This window comes from Aythya fuligula, chromosome 3 (genome assembly GCF_009819795.1).
Source record: "Aythya fuligula isolate bAytFul2 chromosome 3, bAytFul2.pri, whole genome shotgun sequence".
NCBI lineage: Eukaryota > Metazoa > Chordata > Aves > Anseriformes > Anatidae > Aythya > Aythya fuligula.
Window position 1 is genome coordinate 16,231,358 of NC_045561.1, and position 13,371 is coordinate 16,244,728.

The following is a 13,371-nucleotide window of genomic DNA, read 5'->3' on the forward strand; positions in this document are numbered from 1 at the left end:
GCTTTATAGACACCTATGAGTGGATTTTCAAAAGCAATTCACATTTGCATCCTTCTGTTCCCACTGACATTTATAGGAGTTTTATTGCTGACTTACCATACTGACCTCTTATCCTGAGGTATGCTTTGCAAAAAACTCTCTCAGGCCAATACAGTAAAAGAAGTCAAAGCTTTGTATGGTGACTGGAGCCTCTGTCAGAAGATGAGAAGAAATATCCAGAGTTTTGAAGTGAAAGCGACCAAACCAGTAAGGGAATAGACCACAGGGGCTGAAGCTGAAAAAATGTCATGAAAAAATTTGTTATAGCACTAAACTGGAAAGCTAAGCATAAACATTTTTTTTTTTTTTTTTTTTTTTTTTACCCTCATATGTACTTCACACCATTTCACTGTCCTACTAGTCCTGTGGGCTGTGCATTCACTGGTGGGAGCATGGTAGACAGTTTCTGGATAGCTAGCATCCCTAAATATGTCATATTATAGGCTCAGGCTTTCTGAGGTGCCATAACAGCTATAGATGGCTCAGCAACACTAAAAATGCAGACAATTTAGCTACAATAGCAATTGTTTCAACTGCTTTTCTCTTTCCTTTCCCAGCAGGTGGCGGATTTAGAAGTATTTGGCTTGTGGTTTGAGTTGTGCTTCAAAATTACTCATGAATGTGTCATAAAAGCTTATCTTCCCTTTCTACAGAAAAAAAATCCTGCACACGGGTGGAAAGTGACAGAGACATCTTTCATTTATCAAGCTGGACAGGGGTTACAAACCAATCTGCAGTATTGATGGCCAGGCACCCTGCCTTAAACGCAGGTATGTTTGTATTAAAAAGGGGAACTATTCCACACCTCATTTTTTTTTGTTCTTGGTTGTTATTGGTGCATATCAACTTTAACACGACAGTTCCTTGTTATCAGACATGTGCAATTATGCTCCTGCTGCAGCAGCAGAGATAAGTTCTGTGGGACCAGCTCCAATGTGCTATGCCAGGTCCAGCAGCAGTGAGTGCAGTAAGAAACTTGTCTTGGCTGTTGTGCCCATCCAGCCATGGAGACAGCAGCTGCTGGGGTGGAGCTACACTTCCCCTGTTATGCCAGCTAACAGTTTTCCTTCAACATTTGGACTTTCTGGACATGTTTCTGCAAAATGTGGAACATGCATAGCTTGATTGGATTCTTATGGTATTTTAACACCTCCTGGCTTGAGCAGTTTCCACTACTATGTTCCACCCATGAACCTTGTGGCCAGGGCAATGCCAGGGTCCTGTGGCTGTCACCTGCATTAGCAGTGTCATTTTTCCATGCAGGCTCCTGATGCTGCAAGGGAACCCACTGGCAGCTGCATCAGGCCCAGCAAAGGGCAGCACAAGTAGCCTCGCACCTTGACAGAGCCCGTCATCCCCCCATGGCAACAGAAGATAATTTCACAGCAGGTAAAGGGCTACAGCAGATACAAGACTCCTTCACCTTTGGCACTACAGCCAGGGCTTGTTGCAATCCTGTTCCTGCAGCCTGTGCCCATAGGATGTTTGCTCAAAGCAGAGATGTGTGAGCCCAGGAATGCTGCTTGGTTCAGGGAGGCAGAGCATGTACAAAAGCTGCATTCAAAGCACTGATCATGCAGCCCTAGAGGTGCTGGCTCTGCTGGCAAGAGTAATTCTGTGAGACCCTGCATTTTCTCTCATTCTTTAGGAGTGATATCTTGGCCTTGGAGGCTGGGTAATGGGAAGGATACAGGCCAGGATGAAGGGCAGGGAAACATGACTGTACATGACTTTGAATTTTCAGGAATAACTTAGACCAAATTTTTTTCTGAGCCAGGCTGTGTTTCTGTTGGGGTGTGGGAGGGTGCCTCTGCAGTAAGGAAAGCAGGGAATAAACTCCTGTAACAGTGAAACAGAACAAAGGAGAATGTTTGGATGGACAATTTGCATCCTGCAGATGCAGTAACCAAATAATCCCACTGAATATTGAGAATACCTCGTGCAGAGTCCAAACTTTCTCTTAGGTATAGCATCTGGTGATTGTTTGTTTCCTAGTAACTTCTTTGTTGTGGATAGAAATAAAAACAACCAACAAAGTTGATTGGGATTTAATGAAAACAAAACACTTTTGAACCAGTTTTGGAAGCTGTCTACTTATTAGATTATTATTACTATTATTATTACTACTACTTCTACTTGGAGGTATTCAAAAGATATAGATGTGGTGCTTAGGGACATGGTTTAGTGTTAGACTTGGCAATGCTAGGTTAGTGGTTGGACTTGATCTTGGAGATCTTTTCCAACTTAAATGATTCTGTGATACTATGATTATTATTAGATGCCAATTAGAATTTCCAAATTCTAGAGACCTATGCAAGTTGTCTACCCTTTGAAAGGACATGAAGAAATTCCATAGTCTTGGATAGGCAACTAGTAAAACGCATGTAATTTTGCAGAGCATTCAGATGTCAAAATGCTGAAATGTAAGTGCCTTACTAGACAATATGGCATAAAGATACTAAGCCTTTGAGGTCAGGACTGTAGGTTAATACTGATGTGTTAATCCGATACACAAAGTGGATATCTTTTTTTTTATACTTTTTTTTTTTTTTTTTTTTTAGCTGCAAATTTGTGTCATTTGTACTGTCTTTATTTTAAAGCTAAGTACCATGCCCCAGTTGCTGTCTACTGTGGGAGCATCACAAAAGCTAAACCCAGATGCAGAGCTCTGCGAGGTGGAAGCATTGATTCAAACTTGCAGCTTTGTGGCAGCAGATGGACTACTGAAGAAGAAGGTGAGGATGGAAGGGGGTTGAATGCATGATGGCCTCAGTGCAAGAGAAATCCTGATTTCAGGGACAAATGGTCCTCGAAGGTCAGTCCTTGTGTTGGCTCTGTGTCAGAGTAGGTGGCAGACAGAGAGATGCAGATGATCCTGTGCTCCTCCAGTGGTGTGCTTGGCATCACGTTTCTTTATCATTAGTACATTATGCTTTATACTTAATCCATGGTAGCCAAATTGCCAGCCATGATAGAGACTGTGGCCTGACTAAATGGTCATTGTAATGTGATATGAGTTCTGTATCTATCCTTGCTATCAGCATGTGGTCTCACTACAGGTAAATTCCAAGTTCTTTCTCTGCTTGCCCATCAGATCTGATGTTGAGGACAGGGTGGTGCTGCAGAAACACTGATAAGGTTTGCTTGCTTGCTAAGACGTCCTTCTGCTTTGCAGAAATACTGGTAGTACCATTAAGGTCTTTACTGGTAGTGCTGACTGAAGCCAAGGCCTGAAATGGAAATCTTTTTTCCCCTCTTATTAGCAGGGCCTTTGACCTCTCTCTCCTGGCTTGCTAGCTCAATGCTGTTCATAATAATTAAACTGATGCTAGTTTTATGAAAAATGACAAAACGATCTTCTGAATTATTAAAACAACAACAGCAAACCTTGAATGCCTGACTCCTTAGGTGGGTTGATTGTAAAACAGTGAGATTAAGTAACTCACTTCCTTTTTTGTCTGATTTTCAGCTTCTCTTCAGTCTATGCTAACAACCCAGATGAAGAAGCAGCAGCCTAGTTTAGAGGATGGAGGTGGGGAGTCTCCAGAACCAGGGGCCATCTCTTCCCTGGAGGACAGAGACAGCAAGGCTACTGTGCATGACCTCAGTGCTGGGGCTGGAGGTGTTCTCTCCCATTTTCCTCCCCCAGCCTTGATGCAGGACCCCCAAGAGAGGGAGGTGAGCAGTGCTGCCCTGGAAACCGCTCAGATCAAGGACAAGCTGAAGAAGAGAAGGATGTCTGAGGGCGTATTAGCACCACAGAGAGGTAAGACTGGAGCCTGAACACTCTTGTGCAGGAGGCAGGGTCTGTCCCAGGCTAGAGAGCTAGCACACATTCCCAGTGAACAGATCACTACTAAATATGCCCCCCTGCAACAACCTTCCCTGCTCTGTCCCCTGTGTAGCCCTTCTGCTGCTTATAGGGGTGTACTGCTGTGGCACAGGGAGAGGAGTGGCTGTGTATATGTGCAGGTGACTTATTCCAAGTTGGCACAGGTCTGTGGGCTCCCTGCTGTATTGATGGGAGCCCAGAGGACCAGGGTGTTCCTTGGGTGGCTCTGTGGAAATGCATAGATGTTGTCCACTGGCCTGCTTCAAGTGGCTGCCAGCGTGAACACTGTGCAGCTACTTACAAATTTCCAGTAAACCTTTCAAATGTAATACCCAGTTTCGGGTGCTTTGTGTTTGAAGACCTGCTTCTCTTACACTTTGCGCCCACTTTGTAGGCCTGACTGACAGCAGTGACTCCAAGGAGATTACTCTGAAGCCAGCAGTTTCCAGGTCAGCTTCCCAGAGGCTCCTGGCAACCTCCAGGCCCGTGCCTCCCATCCAGAACAGACTTCCTTCCCCGGAGCCCAGCTGGACAAGCAACAGGGAGCAGGAGGAGAACGGCACAGGCTGTGGCAGCAGTGAAGGGAACCACAAGGAATTGATGTCAGAGGTAAAAGGGTGTAAAGTAAAGAAAACAAACTAAATCATACATGGTGAATTTTCAGTTTATTCTTGTAGGCAGACCTCTGAGATCTTTCCCCCATGGCGTAAGCCCAGGGTAGCAGCTGAGCCAAGGAAGAACTCAGCTGGATGTTGCATTTTCAGCTGTCTTTGCAGTGTGTGTACAGCAGGCTTTATGTCTCCAGTGTATATGAATAAGAGAATAAGAATACTTCTTCAAATAGTTTCTGTACTCTCTAAGATCTCCTGTTGTGTTTTATGACAAAGAAAAACACCAGCAACCACACAGAGCAACCAAATGTGTTTAATCTGGCCAAGCATATCCTTCTACAGTTAGTAAAATACAAATATCTGTGAACCATCTGTGCTGTGTACACGGGTGTTATTGTGGACATGGCAGTGTATTGGTGTCTTTTTATACCAGCTCTGTCTGGTCTAGAATGAAAAAAATGTTTGCTGGAGTGGGCAGTCCTGCAAACTGAACTTTGAGGTCCAGGTACAGCCATGTCCTTCTGCACGGTTACTTCTAACAATATTTCTGGAGTTCAGGGGCCCCTGTGCAGCTTCATTGTCTTCCATGGGACTGCCCAAGGTTAGGTGGTGGGAACTGGCAATTCAGGTCAGGGGGAACGGAGTCCAGAGCCCATCCACATGATTAGTTTTGCAGGAGGGACATGAGTTGCAGTTGTTTTGATTTTTCCATGATATGCAGGGCAATGCAGCTCTTGTAAACACGAAAACCAACAAAAAGCTAGTGCATTTTATTTCATCCCTGCAGTGCCATATGTATCCCTGACATTAACTCGGTTGGTTTCACTGGAGTTCAAACAGGTCCTGATTTGACTCTTTGGCTAGGAAAAGAATGATGGGATACTATGGAAAGGTGTGTGTCTGCTCTGCTCCCTCAGCTGCCTTTCCTAGCCATGGTGTGGAGAACCTAAAGGGTGGCATTGCCAAGTGAAGTGATTTAGCAGGCAGAGACCTTACAGAGAACAGTGGGGCAGAGAACTCTGCTGAACCTAATAAATGCCAGTAAGCCTGCAATGATGAATTGTGTGGAAGCTGGAGGGCACCAAAGATCTGGAAAACACAACAGCATCTGGGCCAAAAGACCGATGGGGAACTGTTGAAAGGGCAGCAGTAGAAAAAATTACAGGCTTGAGAAAACCAGGGTGCAAAATGACTTTGTGAGGACTTGGCTGGGATTCGGCAATGGCTGGTAGGAGCCATTCAGACAGCAATGGGATAGGGACCTAAACCCATGCCAATCCCATAGGAAAAGCTAGCAGAGGCAGCAGCATCCCAGAACATCCCATCTGCCAAGCAGATGGATGCCAGGTGGTGTAGTATGGTTGCTGCCACAGAGGTGAGCAAGGGAAGAGAGCTGTCAACAGTGTGGGACATGGATCCTCCCTCACCACTTCACTTGCCATTGCCCATTCCAGGCCAAATGACTCCATCAGCTTGAGTTATTTTCCCACCAAGTGGTAGGCAAGAATACAGCTAAACTGCTTGTGACATGAAGCAGGAAAGCTGTGTGCTCAGGCTGAGCACTGTATTTTCCCATTTCCAGGCTTCCCTGCAGCCCCTGTATTGCAGTGATGAGGATGGGAAGAAGTCACTGGGGGTGGCTTTGATTCCCCCTATCCCGAGGTCAGCAAGACCATCTGATGGGGATCCTGGCAGTGCTGCAGTGCCTCTCCCAAGCTCTCAGCAGCTGGTTTCCCAAGAGTCCCTGGAGACGAGGTAAGCCAAGGTGTCTGCCTCTTTGTACGCTGTTCAACTCACATGTCTCATCTCATGAGATTATTTTCCACAGCCAGCTTCTACAATATGTTTATGCAAACTTATGTGTATTCACCAGGTTGTGTACCTATGGTGATCCAACATGATGTCAAAACCAATGTCACACTCTTAAAATAAGAGTGGGGAGGAGAGGAGGAGGCAGGACTTCAGAGGACCTTGAGCAGATGTACTGCTGAACTCTGATACTAATTCACTCCATATTTCTTGTGGTGCCATTTAGGAACCATATTGTATAGAGCTGAATTCAGTGTCTGGTGTTGTGCATGAACTTTGACTGCAAATATCTGTACCTGCAAGAATATTTTAGGGTGAATATTGGCTATTATATAGCTGCCTACCAAATTCATATGGCACTTTTGTAAATGTTGGTTGTATTTTCTGTGTCTGGATCTTCACTGTGGAATGAGAGCTCAAATAAATCTCTTTTTATAGATGTATAATCCTATAGATCTGTACTATTTCCATACAACTTTAAGATCAAAGGAGCAAGGTGCTAGATAACAGTTACAGGTCTGTAACTGGAGGAATAATACTTGCTTGGGTATGTGTGGGGAAATCTAACTATCAAAGTTGTCCTAGCTGTAACAGTAAATAAGGAGTCACAGAAACACAGTTCCAATTAGAAAATTGGCTTTTAAAATGCAATCTGCTTATACTTACATACCAGTTGGAAAAAAAGTTTTCCCTCATGAGAGAGCAGGAATGTGCACTACTACTCTGAGGATAAAGCAGTGGTATTGACATCTGTTACAAGATGCTGTCATCAGTTTAAGTCAGAACCAGGCAAAGTTAGGCTTCTGCAAACTGACTTAACATCTCTTGCTGAATCAGAAAGGATGTCTGTAAAAGTAAGAGCCACTTAGCTCCAAAAGGGAGACAGCAGAATTGGATAGTGAAGGCCCAAATTGAAGAATCTGACTCTTGCGCTTCAGCTGGAGCTAGAAGTTTCAGCAAGAGCTGTGTGACTTTGCAAACTGAAAGTTTAATGGCGGTTCATGAGCTTTGCGTATTGCTGGTTTTATGGGATGTATTTCCTTCTTCATCAGGGTGACTTTGCTAAGAAACTTTTCCTCCTTTAAAGCTACACCTTCCTTTTTCTATCTCCTCATATATTCTTTTCTCCTTGATTTTCTTAAGGCCAAGATCAGGCAGCAAAACAGAAGAGAAGACCCTTAAATCTCTGGGTAAGTACAGGGCATGGCTGTCCTAAAATGAACATTGGAGTCCTGACCCGTGGTTGGCATTGTGAAAGCCATGTTGAAAACTATTCTGTAACTTTTTGCTATTCCTTGATGTGCTCAGATGGCTAGTCCAGAGCCCTGTCAATGGGAGATGTGTTCTGATGTTCCAATGGAAATAACTCCAGCACAGGGTTTGAGTGGCAGTAGCTGAAGGAGTACCTTGGGGTCCTGGAAATACACAACAGGAGAAGAAAAGGTTTGCCCAACTCTTCCCCCTCATGTTCTTTTTCACACTTTTTTTTTTTTTTTTTTTTCTTTAACCCCCCTCTCTCCCCCCCTGCATACTCTCTAATGGTACAAAGATTGCGGAAAAACAAGGCATTTCACATGAAGTGAGAAATGCTCCCACTCATTCCTCCTATACTTGGAGGAAGAAACCTTCACTTAGAACAGTTTCTGATCCTGAACCAAACCCCTTGAGATCTGAAACAGATTCATGAACACTGCTTATTTTTTTACACTGGGAGAAATAGTGATAGTGAGTCCATGTGCATTTTGCATTTACAGATTAAAATAAAGGATCCAACCTATGCAGCAATTGTCTAAACTGAGATTTCCACCTTCTTAAAGCACAAGTCTAAATCAAGTGCTGAGTAATGAACTGAGGCTTCAATTTTTCAACTAATTTGGCTTAAACCACACATGCTAGGTTTGTTATTACAGATATGTTCCCCTACTCTATCTGCAAATGTCAGTTCTGCAGATTCAGGCTGGGGTAGGAGTTTCCTGTATTTTTTTTTTTTTTACTCCTTGCATTATGACTAGCAATAAAAAAAAATCTGCAATACAAAATAGGGTGTGAGTTGCATCTGTGTTAGCCAATACTTTTAAGTTGAAAACCTCAGTGACACCATTGCTATTTCTTTGCCATCTGTGAGTTTGTAGTGATGGGGGAGAGGAGAGTTTAACAAATAATTTTGCTGATGCAGAAAAAGGTGTTATAAATGGATAAGATCCACTGGTATCTCAGCTCAGTGTTAACTCTGCCAAGTAACGAGCATATGCTGTAGCAATGATTACTTTATTGCTGATATGCAGCAGGGTGCTGAATGTAACTAGGGAGAAGTATTGCTGAGTAAGTAAGGTGACATTTTTGCTGGATACATTCTGGACTAGAAATGAGCTATACCATTAAACTCTCTCTCTCTCTCTCATCAACCTAACCATTCAATGGGGAAAAATCCTGATTTTAAAAGGTTTTTTTTTTTTTTTTTTTTTAACTACCTGACTATCACATGATTTTATCATCTGTGGAGCCCTGTAAGGAACATTTAGTTTTCTGCATTTTAACAGCTCTGCTCAAGACTATTTCAGAATGAGCTGCACTGTACTATTCCCTTTAAGAAAACCAGCTCTTAGTAAGTCTGCCCAGAAAGTGAGTTGATCTGCTACAATTTATAATGAAACTCCTTTGGGAGAATGAATGCAGCTTTGAGAACATGATTCTATTTTTGGTAACACTCTAGCAATCCTGAGCTTTTCTTCAGATGCCCTTTAAAATATTCCAGCAAAGAGGAGGAAACAGAGCTACTTGCCTTTGTAGAGGCATCAATCAAAAAACAGGAGATATTTTAGTGAATGAGAAAAAGAGGATGCTTGCTGAATCAAAACAGCAACAGATAAGAAACTTTTTGGCAAGGGCAATCTTAATTTCTCTTCTCAGTCCAACACAGCTACTGATGCAGCTGAAGTGCCTCTATACTAATGCACACAGCATGGGAAACAAGCAGGAGGAGCTGGAAACCACAGTGCTATTAGAAAACTATGACCTGATTGCTATCACAGAAACGTAATGGGACGAGTCCCACAACTGGAACACTGGAATTGAAGGCTACAAGCTTTTCAAAAGAAATAGGCAGGGAAGGAGGGGTGGTAGTATAGCCCTCTGTTTTAGGAAAAGGATAGATTGTGAAGAGCTACCTCTGAGAAACAGACAGGTTGAGAGCTTGTGGGTAAAAGCTGAGGACCAGTCTAATAAAGGACACCTTGTGGCTGGCGTCTACTACAGGCTGCCTGATCAAGGGGAGCGTGTTGCTGAGGCCTTCCTGTCTCAGCTACAAGAAGCATTGTGCTTGCAAGCTCTCATCCTGACTGGGATATCATCCACCTGGATGTCTGCTGGGAAAGCAACACAGCAGGCTGTAAGCAATCCAGGGGACTCCTGGGGTGCCTCAACAAGAACTTCCTTGTCTGGGTATTAGACAAACCAAACAGAGGAGAAGTGTTACTGGACCTGGAGCTCAACAGTATGAACTCATTAAAGGGGTTAAGACTGGAGGCAGTCTGGGCTGCAGAGACCACTAGTGCCCTTTTTGAATTTATGATCTCAAGGAATATGGGTCTGGCTGGCAAAGAGCAAAGTCAGGACCCTGAACTTTAGAAGAGTGAAATTCCAGCTATTTAGAGATCTAGTGGATGAGATCCCCTGGGACACCATCCTTAGGAACAGAGGAACTGATCAGAGCCAGCAACTCTTTGAGGATGCTTTTCTTAGAGTGCAAGAGCTCTCCATCCTCGTGTGTAAGAAATCAAGCAGGGAAGGCAGGAAACTGGCATGGCTGAGCAAGGACCTGCTGGTCAAACTGAGATGTAAGAAGGAAACACACAGGCAGTGGAAGCAGGGACAAGTGGCCTGGGAAGAGTACAGTGATGCTGTCCAGATGTGTAGGGATGAGATCAGGAAAGCCAAGGCACAAATGGAACTGAGCTTGGCAAGGGATGCAAAAAATAACAGGAAGGGATTCTGTAGGTACATTGGCCAGAAAAGAAAGGTCAAGGAGAGTGTACCCCCTCTGATGGATGAGAAGGGAAAACTGGTAACAACAGTCAAGGAGAAGGCTGCAGTACTCTAGTTTTCTTTCTCAGACTTCACTGCCAGTCAGACTTGCCATGTCTCTTGAGTCCCTGAACCTCTAAGCTGTGGCCAGGAAAGTAAAGTCCTTCCCACTGTAAGCAAAGAACAGGTCTGAGACCACCTGATGACACTGAACAGGTACAAGTCTATGGAGCCTGATGATATGCATCTGTGGATCCTGAGGGAGCCGGCTAATCAACCTGCAAATCCACCCTCCATCATATTTGAAATATCCTGACAGTCAGATGAAGTCCCTGGTGACTGAAAAAAGGGAAATAGCACTCCAATTTTTAAGAAGGGTAGAAAGGAAGACTCGGTGAACTACAGACTGGTGAGACTCACCTCTGTGCCTGGAAAGATCGTGGAGCAGATCTGGCAATCCTGGACATGAGTACAGGCTGGGAGAAGAACTCATTGAGAGCAGCCCTGCAGAGAAGGACTTGGGGGTTCTGGTGGACAAAAAGCTTGACGTGAGCCGACAGTGTGCACTTGCAGCACCAAAAGCCAACTGCATCCTGGGCTGCATCAACAGAGACATGACCAGCAGGTCAAGGGAGGGGATTGTCCCCCTCTGCTCTGCCCTCATGAGGCCCCACCTGGAGTATTGCATTCAGGTCTGGGGTTGCCAGTACAAGAAAAATGAGGACTCATTAGGGTCATTCAATACTTAAAGAGGGCTTACAAAAAAGATCGTGACATAAATTTTGCTAGGTCAGATAATGATAGGATAAGAGAGAATGGTTTCAAACTAAATAAGGGAAGATTTAGATTAGATATTAGGAGGAAATTCTTCATTCAGAGGGTGGTGAGGCACTGGAACCGGCTGTCCATAGAAGTTGTGGCTTTCCCATCCCTGCAGGTGGTCAAGACCAGGTTGGATGGAGCCCTGGGCAACCTGATCTAGTGGGTGGCATCCCTGTCCATGGTAGGAGAGTTGGAACTGGATGCTCTTTAGGGTCCCTTCCAACCCAAGCCATTCAATGATTTTATGATTCTACTTAGCAGGAGCTGAGGACTGAGACCTTTATCATTCAGTAGACCTGAGTTTGATGGCAAACCAAGAAATGTCATTTCTACTGCCAGAGCAATATGGTATTACTCCATCTGTCTAGAACAACCATGTGCTATTTGCCATTCTCATACACAATGTATTCATATCTCATCAGAACTCCGGACACTGGAACCCATCTTGCCTATTCCCCAGCATCACGTTGCCTGTAGTGTGAAGTCTGCTGGACATTTGTATGAACCTGTAGCCACATTAACAGGTCTGCCTCTCAGCCAGGCCAAGGAGATGGACCATCTCATGAGCCCTCGTCTTCTGAGGGATGATGACTGGAAAGACAGCAATGGAAGGGTAAGAGCAGCCTTCTTTTTCAGTGACTGGTCAGTGATTGCTTCAGTGACAAAATGTCACTGAAAATCATAATATTTCTCTGTTGTGGAAGGGGGAATCCATTTTCACTGTTGCAGCAGACATGGGGAGATGATGCTATATCTAAGTCAGAAGCATTCTTTATTTATGAAGGACAATTTAGGCCAGATCTGAATGGCAAAGTAAGTCATTAGTCAGTGAACATGTGCAAAGTGTATGCTTGGAAGCAGAAATTATAATGTTGGGTGTAAGCAAGGCTGCAAAACAAAATGTGAGAGTAGCTTGTCCTTGGAATCATTGTTGTATCTCACAGCTGTCCTATTCTCCATTTTTTTTTTACTATGTTAAGATCAGTGTTTCTTAAACTTTTTTGCTCATGACTCCTCTTTTGGACTCATCCATTCTCAGGGAGCAACTGAATTCTTCAGAAACAGAGAAGGGAGAAACAGCTACAATTACTGGCTGTAAGCGTGAAGAAGCGACAAATTACCTCTTATTGCTGCTAATTGCAGATGGCTTTTACTCCCTTGCCATGGCCTGTAGGAATTGAACTGTCTGTTCTCTCCGAGCACTGATATGGCCCTCTTGCTTTGAGCAGGTCTTCATGACATAGCTTGAGAAACAGTATTTTGGCCCAATAGAAGGATATGGAAATGAAGCATTATACACCATTGAGTATAATTGTATGCTGAGATGAGGAAAATGAGGAATCGTTTTGAAGCTATTGGGATGTTTGTGGAACTCCATTAAAGACCGTGACACTCCACCACTGTATTCCCGATGAGATATCATGTATGTCTGTCTCTTTATGTCCCTTGATGTATTTCTATTTCAACCAGATCCATGTTACCATATCCAAGTCAGCTCAGGAGAAAATGCGCCAGAAGCGAATGAGAGAGATGGAGCTTTTGCGAAGAGAGAGGGAGAAAGAGAGAGAGAAGTTGCAGCTCTCCACATGTAGCAGTGACCCTGGGTTTACGTCCGAAGAAGGTAAGTGGTTGGTATAATTGTGAGCCTGTTTTCACTTGTCTGTGTTTACATTGTTTTGTAAATGTATATGGAATCAAACTGGAAGGCTGTTACACTTGTATCCGAGTGGAATTTAGAATATCATTTATTTCTGTTTTCCAAAGAAAATTACAAAGGCATGGAGTTTCTTGCCTGCAGCCCCTAGTGAGTCAGTCTCAGAACACAAATAACACCCCTCCCCCTGCCTTCTCTTACCACGTTTTGCAGACTGGGTAATTCTTGCAAATAACATTTGGGATTTGGCCTCTCTCTAATTGAGAGTAGGTTATAGGAAAGGTGAATTGGTAAGTGGAAAAGAATGCTTTTTAACTAAGCTGCAACCCGGAAGAACAGAAATTAAACTATTTCCAATTAAAAGATAAAAGAAGATCTTTCGCACTTGGTGGAAATGATTATCCTGCCCCCACCATTCCCTGCTGAGGAGCTTGCATTGCTGAGCCGAGCCAGAGTCCTTAGCAAGCACTCACATTTTACCCACATGACTTCACAGCTTTACTGACTTAATTGCGGCTGACAGGCTCTGATTGTCCTGCAGCGTGCACTACCACAAGTGCTGCAGCAGCAAACTGAAGAAG

General features: G+C 43.9%; 1 protein-coding gene across 1 annotated transcript in view; it reads left to right on the forward strand.

Moving 5' to 3' along the window:
* The first annotated feature begins 1,400 nt into the window (after positions 1–1,400).
* Positions 1,401–13,371, forward strand: part of TOGARAM2 (TOG array regulator of axonemal microtubules 2) — a 31,625-nt gene continuing 19,654 nt past the window's right edge. The window contains exons 1-8 of the mRNA XM_032185429.1: positions 1,401–1,428; positions 2,640–2,774; positions 3,593–3,805; positions 4,266–4,480; positions 6,065–6,237; positions 7,435–7,481; positions 11,559–11,749; positions 12,607–12,757. Of these exons, the coding sequence (XP_032041320.1) occupies positions 1,401–1,428; positions 2,640–2,774; positions 3,593–3,805; positions 4,266–4,480; positions 6,065–6,237; positions 7,435–7,481; positions 11,559–11,749; positions 12,607–12,757 (1,153 nt within the window). The remainder of the gene's footprint in view (positions 1,429–2,639; positions 2,775–3,592; positions 3,806–4,265; positions 4,481–6,064; positions 6,238–7,434; positions 7,482–11,558; positions 11,750–12,606; positions 12,758–13,371) is intronic.